General features: G+C 39.3%; 1 protein-coding gene across 2 annotated transcripts; it reads right to left on the bottom strand.

Annotated features, from left to right (window-relative positions):
• Positions 1-1105: 1105 nt before the first annotated feature.
• On the bottom strand, positions 1106-10700 carry LOC118782045 (7-dehydrocholesterol reductase-like). 2 transcript variants are annotated; one of them, XM_036535271.1, is made up of 9 exons: positions 10604-10700; positions 9340-9410; positions 8590-8702; positions 6263-6485; positions 5926-6016; positions 4829-5042; positions 4522-4726; positions 2288-2419; positions 1106-1830 (listed from the first exon to the last, which is right to left on the bottom strand). In XM_036535271.1, exons 3-9 carry the CDS (start codon positions 8697-8699, stop codon positions 1366-1368), a joined length of 1440 nt encoding a protein of 479 aa, XP_036391164.1. In that variant the 5' UTR covers positions 8700-8702; positions 9340-9410; positions 10604-10700; the 3' UTR covers positions 1106-1365. The 2 variants fall into 2 exon arrangements, with proteins under 2 accessions (XP_036391164.1, XP_036391165.1); XM_036535272.1 differs by lacking the exon at positions 9340-9410.
• Positions 10701-11193: the final 493 nt, after the last annotated feature.

The raw sequence follows: 11193 nt of genomic DNA on the forward strand, positions 1-11193 counted from the left end.
CTGCCTGCACTGACTGTGGTAAATGCTAGTGCCTTTGCTGTATTGTGAAACTGGGCATTGATTGTACTACTGTATGAACTAATGGAGCCTAACAGATTTTAGGTTCTATATTTATTATGAGGCCAATCATATTTTTCTATGTAGGCAAAATAACTTTAAATAAATCTATCCTTTTGTATATACTTGTCTGTGATACCTTCTTTTAATAAGTGATAGATAGATGTTGTTTTCACATGTGGTGCTTATGCCTCAGTAGCAAATTCAACACAAACAAGACACCATGTACACCATGCTACTGCATTCACACCCACTGCATACAGGAAGATACAAGATAAAAAAGATACAAGATTACTCATATGTTATACTTGTTTATTCTAGTTTTTGTTTGAAAGGTCAGAGTACTTTATGTTGTTATAAGGCTAGCAGGCAATAAGGCACTTTGGAGATAGTCCACAGTGGACCAGTACAGAAGTCTATGATGTACTAAGCCTGGAGCTTTTTTGTAATTAATAAGCATGTTTATTAATAAGCTTTACTATGGTTCACCCATCACAACTGATGCCATTTTGTTTAATTCTGTCTAATGTGGGAGCATTATTTTTATATGTTTTACATTAAGTACTTTCATAACTACAAAGAGCTTGCATTTTGTTACGTATTTTCTAAAACTGGATTTTGTTTATGCACTGTTTTGTTATGAAACAAAATTATCACATGTGAACTGCACAAAGAAGAGCATGCAATATAAATAACTTCAGTAGAAAATGCCATTACTTGGTAGCATTTGGTAGGAACTTGCAAAAGATTTGATTTTTAATACAGTAGTATGGCTGCATTATTTGTTTCACTACAGTAGACAAACTTACAAAAGTTAAAACTGACACACATTTCTGAGAACGCTATACAGCACCAATCAAAGGTTTGGACACACCTGATTAAGATAATGGAAAACATGCATTCAAAGACATGTTGATCAAAAGACTTATGCTTAAATGCTAGAAATGTGTTTCTTAGACAAATATGAATAGTGAAGTCAATGTTTGAATTTCTTTACAAAAAACATTGGCTACTTTTAAGAATCTGAAATATAAGATGAGTAGGTGTGTCTAAACTTTTGATCGGTACTGTATATTAACTAAAAAGTTTCAGGGAATGTGATCTATTTCCCTTTCCCTAGTACTACGTCAGTGGCTCATTTCTGTCTTCTTCATCACAACAAAGGAGAAATACACCATGCAAGGACCCTCAGCTAATTCATAACATTCATACAGCAACTGTGAAACTTTGAGGGAACATTGTCATGTTGTGGTATCATAGCAGCAGCAAAACAATTACATCTTAGCTGGGCCAACCCCCAACGCTTTTTTAAAAGACCCCAGGTAGCAGCCTGTAAGGCACAGCATCAGTGTAACGTGTCCAGTCTTTGCCGTACTTGCTGTGGCAACGGTGCTCATCACGGATGCACCTGTGCACCAGCAGGATGGTCATGTAGATGATGTAGAAGTAGGGCAACAGGTGGCCGGCACCACAGGCCATACAGTAAGCCAGTGAGCCCATCAAGTCGCCCGTATAATTGAGGTGGCGGGCGACGCCCCAGAAGCCTGAGATCAGCAGTTTGCTGTGGTGTGTCTGCCCATCCATCGAGCTGTAGGTACACTCGATGTAGGCTGGCTTGCAGCCCCAGATGGTGCAGTTACCCTCGGTGCGGCGGAAAAGGTCTTTCTGGTGGTTGGTCATGCGGAAGACATAGTACCCTACCAAGCCCAGGAGGAGGACCCCGACAGCATTGGCAGTAGACAGCTGCACCGGGTGGTAGACGAGGTACAGGCCCTGGGAACAAGTCCAGAATGCATGTGCAGGTAAGAACCACAAACATCACTTTGTCATAACAGTGAGGCATGTCTCATTGTCTTTCCTTAGCTGCCACTGATTACCTTAATATTTAAAACCATTTCTATACCAATTTCTAATATTCATCCCATCTGGATTTCCTGAGATTAGTTCAAAATCAGTGTGTTTTGTTTTCCCTTAATAACACAGTTCTGAGCAGTTATTCTTCCACACAAGGGACACACCTACAACTAATTAATTTTGTTGTCTGGTCTTCCTATTGTATATAGTCCCTTAAAAGCAGGATCCACATTGGATTTGCTAGCCCACACATCCTTGACAACAGCTGCTCTGATTTTAGTCACTTCCCCTATTTGTACCTCATTCAGAAGTTCAGAAAGCTACTGAGGCACATGATAACAAAGATCTACCATCCATAGTGCATGGGGACACATACCTGCAGGGTGTACAGGAAGGGCAGCCAGACGCAGTCCCCCCAGCCCAGGTACCAGCCAAAATGGTCGTGACAGATGTCAATGGTCTTCAGGTACCATGCCTCATTCCAGAAGAAATCCAAGACATAGACTGCCTAGAAGAAGAGAGAGAGCCATCCAAACTCAGAATTTTTGAAAGAAAAGTAGATGAAGTATCAAGTATCATGGAGCAGTAGATAGAACATTAAACTCATAGCTTTTTTTTTTTTTTGGGGGGGGGGGTGCTTAAATTGAATGTCATTGAGCAAAGTGCAAAAACTAAGAATCTCTTATAGTCAGCTATCCATCTTGTGTCCATCTAGTGAAGTGCTCCTACATGATCAACAGGTTCCCCAATGTTGTAAACTACTGTAAAGTCTTTAATTTAATTTAAAGTTAAAAGTTAAGTCTAAGTTTTTAAGTTTTTCTTTAACATCTTAACACATTTTAAATATATCCTCTTTCAAGTAATTTCTCTGGCCATGGTAAATGTTACCACATTTTTAGAACATGGCATTAAATGGGGAATGGGCTGCTTTCAAACACAGTGCATTCTAAGGCTGTCCCAAATACCATTTTTTGGGCTCCGGAGCTTCGGTAGTAATCGACAGCAAATATACGAAGCTACAGCTGGAGGGTGGTGGTGCTGAGCGTGACTCGGGAAGGACTCAGCCAGATACTTCTCTGTTCTCGGCTGAGATGGACGGCATAGCGCTGCAACACGTGTCTTTCAGTTTAATTAAAGGTATTCATTTTTAAGGATTCTGTTATTCTACAGTATTGTTGTTTGTATTGTTATTTGTTAATAATAAAAACATTGTGTTTTATTCATGTTTGTAATCTCGAGGGGTTTGGTTGAACGAGGTCCTATCTATGCACTTTTTGTGACATAATAACAGCCTGTGACAATTTTATTATCATGGATAAATTATAGACCTACATAAATACTCATAATAATAGGCTCCGAAACAGAGACAACAAAGCGTTGTGAAACAGAAACAGCATTCAACAAATTTAAGATTTGAGATTTATATTTGTAAGATTTATATTTATATATAATTTCTTTATTGTCATTTCGCAGTACTCGCATACATTGAAACAAAATTTGTCCTCTGCATTTAACCCATCCTATACACTCATCGCCATCACTGCTTACGGAACCGGCATCGCTGCAGGTAGCATCCTCCCAGGGTGACAAACTTAGCTAGGGCTCGGTCTAAACCATTACTTCCTCTGTTTGAGTGCCAAAGTAGGAACCAGGCGATCACCGGCTCCTTTTCATTTCCCATCACCGTCTCTGCTGATGGAGCTGTGATATTTGAAAATGGTCTCAAGCCCCTCCAGAAGCAAAGAGAAGCATGGCATCGCTGCAGCTAGCATCCTTCCAGGGTGACAAACTTAGCTAGGGGTTGGTGGAAACACTTAGACCCTCCGTTCGAGTCCCAAAGCATGAGCTCGGCGATCGCCGGCTACTTTCTCATCACAGTGATGTTCACTGCTGTGAGTGAGTGGGATGTCAGGTGCCCAAGCTGAGGTGGTATATATTTCCACATTTTAATAGTGCAATTAAAAAGTATAAATATAGTACAAGAATGTGCTGACAAAATGTATTTTGCAGTTCGCCCTTACTGATAGCCTACATTTAGCAAATAATGAATCCCAAAATTGAAAACCGAATACCTACCCAACAAACAAATGTCAAAATAGTCGAATATTCGGGTCCAGCCCTAGTGCATTCTTATGACTATTCAGCTACACTAGATTTAGGAACTCTGTGAAGTAATGTACAAACCATTTTATTAACTACCTAATCAAGCTATGTATCTGGATGCAAGGTTACCATTCCGCATCTGATTTATACCTTGGATTGAGTTTGGAAAATGACACAGCAGCTGATGGAGCAGGAAGACTGTGGTTAGAGCACCCGGAGTACTTTTACAGGAGTTCTTGATGCAGACCGATTATCGATTATCGATTATCAGAACTGTAATGTTTCCTGGAGCAGAAGGTGACTTTGTAAAAATGTAAATTAAAGTTAAGAAACGGCAGAACCTGTAGAGGTCAAGGACTGGGGCTGCTCATACATTCTTTACATAATAAATTACTCAATACCTTGTACACCATGAGCACTGCCCTATTATCTCCTTGTAGTAACTGTCATGAAAAACTGTTACATAAGAGAGCTATAACCAGGATGCAATATCAAGAGACCTCTTACCTGAAGCACATTGACCAGAATCATGGAGTTTGTCACTTGTCCATAGAGCTCTTGCTGTTTGGCAGCATAAGATAAGTTTATGAGCGTCCAGGCGACAATCCCAGGCCTTCCATTGAAGAAGAGTTTGAAGTCGAACCACTTCCCAATGCGGGGATTGAACTCGATCCCCATCATGTAGTTGTAGAAGAAATTCCCAGTGAATTTGCTACGGAGGATTCCAAAGCAAAACAACATAACGGACGCCTGACATCACTTAAATTAGCAAAGTATTGAGTTAAGCTCTAAGCAGGGAGAGTAATCCACATACCAGTCCTCAGCATTGGTGGGGAAGAGGTACGCCTTGACAAAGGCAAATGTAGACACACCATAGCCTAGGATGTTGGTGCACCAAAGCAGAGGAATCCAGTTGTCAAAAATGATGGTGGGGGAGAACCAATGGAAGTGATAGGCATTGGCAAACCACAGAGCGTGGGTTATGATCCAAGACTGCAGGCCATTTATCTCATACTTGTTTATGAGACCTTCAAGAAAAAGAAGTATAACAGTGATAATAACTGGGGGTTGCATGCACCTCTAGTGAGTATATGAGGCCTTGTGAGGGAGAGGTGTTTGATACATTTCCAGGGCAGATACATTTTCAACAGAATAAAAAGTAAAATAACCAAGTCAGCATTGAGAAGGGGACCGAGATTGAGATGTGTACTGACCAAAAACATTTCAAAACTTGTGACAAGGAGCAGGGAGAAAACAAATGTATCAATGACTCAGGGCACGAGAGGTTTGGCACAAAGAAAATGAAGTTATCTTTACTTAGGGGAAACAAATAAGGGTCCGTTGAAGAGTTCTCACACACTAAGCATGACAACTCAAGAATGAGCAAATACATGGGCAAAGGGCAGGGATTAAATAACAGAGAACACAGGTGAAATATATTAACTAAATGAGAGATAGAACAGTTATGAGGCCAACCCGGAAGACAGTAGCCATATCCCTGACAGAACCATTGCTTTAGATGATCCAATGTGCTGAAATATGCATTATGGGAATTATGATAGGCAGCTGGGAGAAGTCCCAACAATTTTCCTTTTTGATGATTTTTTCAGAAGGTTTTATGCGATAAATTCCCACAGCAACTCCATTCTTTTTATCTAGAAATATATGCATAGTTATATCTTTATATGTAAAGAGGACATTGTAATAACTGCTGGTGTATGGTAATGAAGCTCAGTCCCTTAGTGTGTCTGAATGGACAGACTAATACATTGTCTCATATATGACTGACCCAATCAAGAGGAAGGTTAGATGGTTCCACAATCTGCTTTAATAACTCAAATGAGCAGCAGTTAACATGAAGTGGAAGCTAGCTAAAATGAACAGGGTTTTATTCTGTCCCCTCTTCCTTACCTGCTGGTGTGCGTGCTCCCTCCTGAACTCCACCCACATAGCCTGGAAGGAACTTGTGAGTGACGTCAGGGACAAACATGTAAAGCACCACCTGGTGGATGAAGATTTGCAATCTCATTGATCAAAAAATTGACAACATCATTTCAAAAGTCACAAGACCATTATGCTGTTGGAACAGTTTGTTCGGTCCCACATCACAAGAATACTTTTATCTACAGCAAACTCAACAATAATTATCATCACATTCAGGAGGTGTTGCAGCTGAACTTTCCATGACCCAACCCCGGACCACCTTCAGGAAGTTACTCCTTCAGGTCCCACCTCTTTCTGACCCTACCTGGAAGGTGACCCAGATGGTGTAGATTTTTGCAGCAGTCCAGGTGATGGAGGGAGCCCGGTTCCAGATGGACATAAGGGTGGCCTTGCCACCGTAAAGGTCCAGGAGAGGCCAGGTGATGGAGCACTGATACTGGTCACAGGCCATGACAAAGAAGAAGACGATGAAAGGGGCTAGGCAGAGGAGCAGGATCACACTGGTCAGAGAGAACCAGTCCACTTCCCTGCAGATGCCCATAAAAGACACATTAAGATTAGTCATACCAGTTACCTTACATGCATAAATTAGAATAGTCTGTAGTTTCAAAAACCACTTTGGTGTGATATAGAGAATGGTTCTGGTCAATGCTCATCTGATAGTTCAGTTGCTGAAAGCAGTGTTGCCAAAATCTGTAGAAGTGACTTAAAATATCAGTCTTATAAGTTCAACACAGCAAGGTTTTTCCTTAAAGACTGAAAGTGAGTATTTCTACCATCTTTAGCATTAACAGCATCATCAACAGCAGGTATTTCAATGTCATATTACCTCAGTTAACAAAATACATGCATTCTTAATCAGAAATATTGATACCAAATATAAATACCATGTCATTTACAGGTTTGTCTTCCAGGACTACACAAATCCATGGTAACTGACAAAGTATCATTTGAGTATCAAAGATATTATATACTTTGTGAAATGTGCTATCCTGACCAAATGTGCTACTTCACATTTCCTTCTACAAAACTTATGGTACACATTTCAATATCTAGAGAGACAGAATTATGTAATATCTTTAACAAAGAAAGGCCACTTGAAGCTGAATTATACTGCTGGATTAAAGCAAATGTGATATTCATGATAAACATGATACACGGACAATGTTATTAATAACCTTAACTCTCTCAGGATTTGTTAACCAATGCATACTTGTAATAATAACCAAAAACACAGTGCAGTATAGGGCTGCAACTAACAACTAATTTGATAGTTGAATAATCTATCGATTATTGAGATGAATAATCGATTATTTGGATTATGAATCGCACAATTGCTCAATGGCTCATACATCTATCGGCTTTTAAATTTAGCTTCAGGTTGTTTTAGGAATATGCTAACTAACAATAAAGACAATAAAGATGATAACTTCATTCAAAAATACATTTTTAATGAATGGTTACTAAGACTAATTCAGTGAGCGCAGTTGCTTGCTGGGGAGTACAAGTCTGCCTCCTTTGAAGAAAGCCATCCACGGTAGCATTATGAGATCCAACAAACCCATAACTCGTTCAAATTAATTCGAATGCAACCCACATTGGGCACGCACGCATAGGCATGAGTTGTAGAAATCTTTTGCGATTTAGAAAGTATCAAATTCTCTGGTGTTCTCTAAACTTGTGCACTCGGCAGCAACACTATGTCCAGCCATAAATGTCGCCATGACAACGATGCTACGTTTAAACAGAGAATTTCTATATAGCAGATGGGCTCTGGTTTAACATTGTAAAGTTATGGCACATTTGGAATGAGAACAGGATCATTGTGCATAATAGGTTATTATTTGCTACACTGCATGTTCAACATCATTAATAATTTGTTGATCAAGAGAAAATGTATTTCAAAATAGAAAACGTTACAGCTCATAACATGAAGTAACATGGCTTTTAACATTAACATTAGCTATGCTAGCTAGCTAACTAATTTAATGAGACGAGTCTTCATCATCCAAAGAGCCAATGTGCTACCTCTTCAGATGCTCGAGCGTACCTGATGTGCTCCCATGCCAGGCAAGGTCAGGTTTGCAAATGTTGCAGTTCACAACCTTCTTGGCAGAGTTAACCCAATCGCTTGTACGGTCACACCAATGCGCCGTTTAGCGCGTATGCTAAAACAATTAGAAAACTAGATTGGAAAAATTCTAGCTAATTTTAGGTTTGAGGAAACAGCGATTTAACATTAAAATATACAGCAAATGTAAACTGAAAACTATGCGAAGCTTAATAACGCCACTGAAAACTTAATAAACCATGTAACGTAAAACGCGCTACATAGCATAAGAAATAAGTTACGTGCAAAAGGGGTAAGACTGAAATGCTGCCACACTTTTGACGTCTTTGGTTGAGAAGGTGTTGCCATCTCTATTGTTCACTCCAGTAAAGCAATGTAGCTTAGGCTACATGTCTGAGCATTCTGAGTCAGCATGAAAAACGTGATGACGTCACCAACTAATCAACAATTAAATTCGTTGCCAACTAATTTGGTCATCGATTTTGGTCGACTATGTCGATTATTCGTTGCACCCCTAGTGCAGTATAATGATAACAAGCCCATCTCCTGTGTAAACTCACCAGGCTCTTCCCCATTGCCCCTGCTCCACTTTTTCAGTAGATCCTATTCTATTGGTGGTGGACTTGACACGTCTCTTAGTGGCCGCAGTGGACTCCGTGGAAGCCGTCATAGCCTGGTAGAGAGAGGAGCATATCAGGTGTACTTCTGAGAGACTAAATATACCCTGCAGTGTAAATCAAAGTACTTTTCTTGGCCTTGAAAATCTGATAACAAAGACACACTGTAAAATGTAGTTCAAATGTAGTTGTCAAGAGACAAACAGAAGCATCAATCGAGAGCACAGTTTATGTCGAATTATCATATAATGCAATATGAAGCATTTTCAGGACACCCACCTTTTACACAAAAATGGGCTAGGTGAAGACCTTTTACATTCTTAGAGAAAGATGATATGTATGCCTACATCTCAAAGTGTTGCTACCAGTATAGCCAACCCTGGGTTCATGCCATAACTAAATTTCCTAAGCTGTTAGAGCTCGCTGATTGTGTGTCCTTAGATAACAATAATTCACATAACTCCTAAAAAATACAGGAAATTTTTCACATGATTAGACTATTGTATTGTGTGATATGAGATATGTTTATGTTTTTATGTTTTCTTTAACTTCATATATATTTCCAACAAGCTTGCAGTGTTATTTTTGTAATATCTTCTAGGGTGGATTTGGGTCAGGAGGCAAATGGAGCAACAGTTACAACACAAAGCACCATAGTATGGAGCAGCTGTTGCATCATACTCAATTACTTACAATCAACAGAAGAGTTGAAACAGCAGGGATCAGTGCTGTCCCTTGGGGTTTTATGAGGTTACACAAGTCTCCTGTTCAAAGGTGAAACTTCCTGTCATTACATGTTACATATATTTGTAATGCACTTCTAACCACAGGCAATGGTATAAACTACAAAGAAAGAGGCATCACAAATTTTTATTCCGAGTGTTTTACCGGATAATTAATGAAATTAAGCGATTTCCACATCCTGTTTTTAGTGGAATCTTCATGGGCACTTTGTGCCTGTTTATGCTTAGACACAAAGGCCATAATATGTGGGCCTCGGAAGTGGCCCCTTTCCTCTACAAAAACATGACTGCAGGGCAGGCAAACAAATAAGCCAAAGAAAGAACGACGATAAAAAAAAAAAAAAAAAAAAAAAAACTATGAATAAACAACTGCGTAAGGTAACAAAGAAAGTGGGGTATCAAATCCATCTTTGTTGTCTTCTCTCGCCATCCTCTTTCTTATGGCAGAGATGCAATTTGCTTTAAAAGAAATTAAATTTAGGCTATTCAAAACAACTTTTAACACATACAGTGTACGTTCTATGAATTAATTACTACTTTTATCTTAATATTACACCACCCCGTGTAATATTGGTGTATAAGATGTTCAAAAAGCAGTATTAATGACAGTAAATGTCCTCACGCTTGAGTAATTTAAGAGGCACGAATAAGTTTTACATGTACTGTCTCGGAAAAAACCTCGAGAACACAATGATGTCGGAGAAGGTCCTCTCTTTAATTGCCTTGGTGTGGCAATACACCTTTTGGATGCTTTGTGTCTGGAAGGCTGCTATGACTTTAGTGATGCTTACGAACTGCTATACGCTCCCCTGTAAACTATGCCTCGTATTAGACTTCACGACACAATATAAGAACCGACCAAAACGAACCTCCTACATTCATTTCATTAAGAAAATTTGCCACAAACAGCTATCAGACTACAATGTGTATTTCCATTAACGGAATTATGCAGTTTGTAGTCCACGTAATAATTTCTATTATTTCTTGAGTTTTTATTAATATGACTTGTACTGTATCTTCATGCGTTTAACATTCAAATTAAATTGGATACCACATGCTAGATTGTGATTTGATAACTGATGAGCGACCCAGATAGTAAATAACAGGCCACACTGTCTGGAGGTTCAATATTATTGAAGATAACAAACTGAATTGAACGAGAAAGACGTGACTTCTCATAATAATTATTAGCTGGGCAAACATCTCATACTCACAGCTGTATTTCTTCTATGAAAACGATGCAATCACGATAAGAATTCAGTCCAGATGTTGGTCGAAAAAGTGATGACAACGGTCAAACTGTATTTTGTAGGTCTGTACCGCCCCTTTTATGCATAGGTAACGAGGCAAGGGCATCTGACCAATTACGCCTCAGTGAGGAAGGCACCATACTCCGCTTCGTCTGCCTATTGGACACTGGGGCTGTAGCCATAGCATCTCATGGAGGCAATTACCAATTGTGGATCTGCCTTTGACTGTCGCGAGTGCGAAAAGTTACACAAGTACCTGCATGTAAAACGCCGTATAAATTAGTATGTATACTTACACGTATTTGTGATGAAATATCAATATAAACACCACAACAACATCATATAAGCGTTGATTTGAAGCGACCTCACATTGATGTCATGAATGAAAATATTCCAGTTAATGTTGTGCTCCTTTGCAGTAAATTAGATAGTTTACATTAACAGCAACGCTGAATTAACGTGGATTTGCACTACTTCTCACATTATTCTAGTCTGGATTAGATACGTAGTCTTTTGCGTTTATGGATTTATACGTTTTCTGGCATTTTTAATGT

This window comes from Megalops cyprinoides, chromosome 8 (genome assembly GCF_013368585.1).
Source record: "Megalops cyprinoides isolate fMegCyp1 chromosome 8, fMegCyp1.pri, whole genome shotgun sequence".
In the NCBI taxonomy this organism is placed as follows: Eukaryota; Metazoa; Chordata; class Actinopteri; order Elopiformes; family Megalopidae; genus Megalops; species Megalops cyprinoides.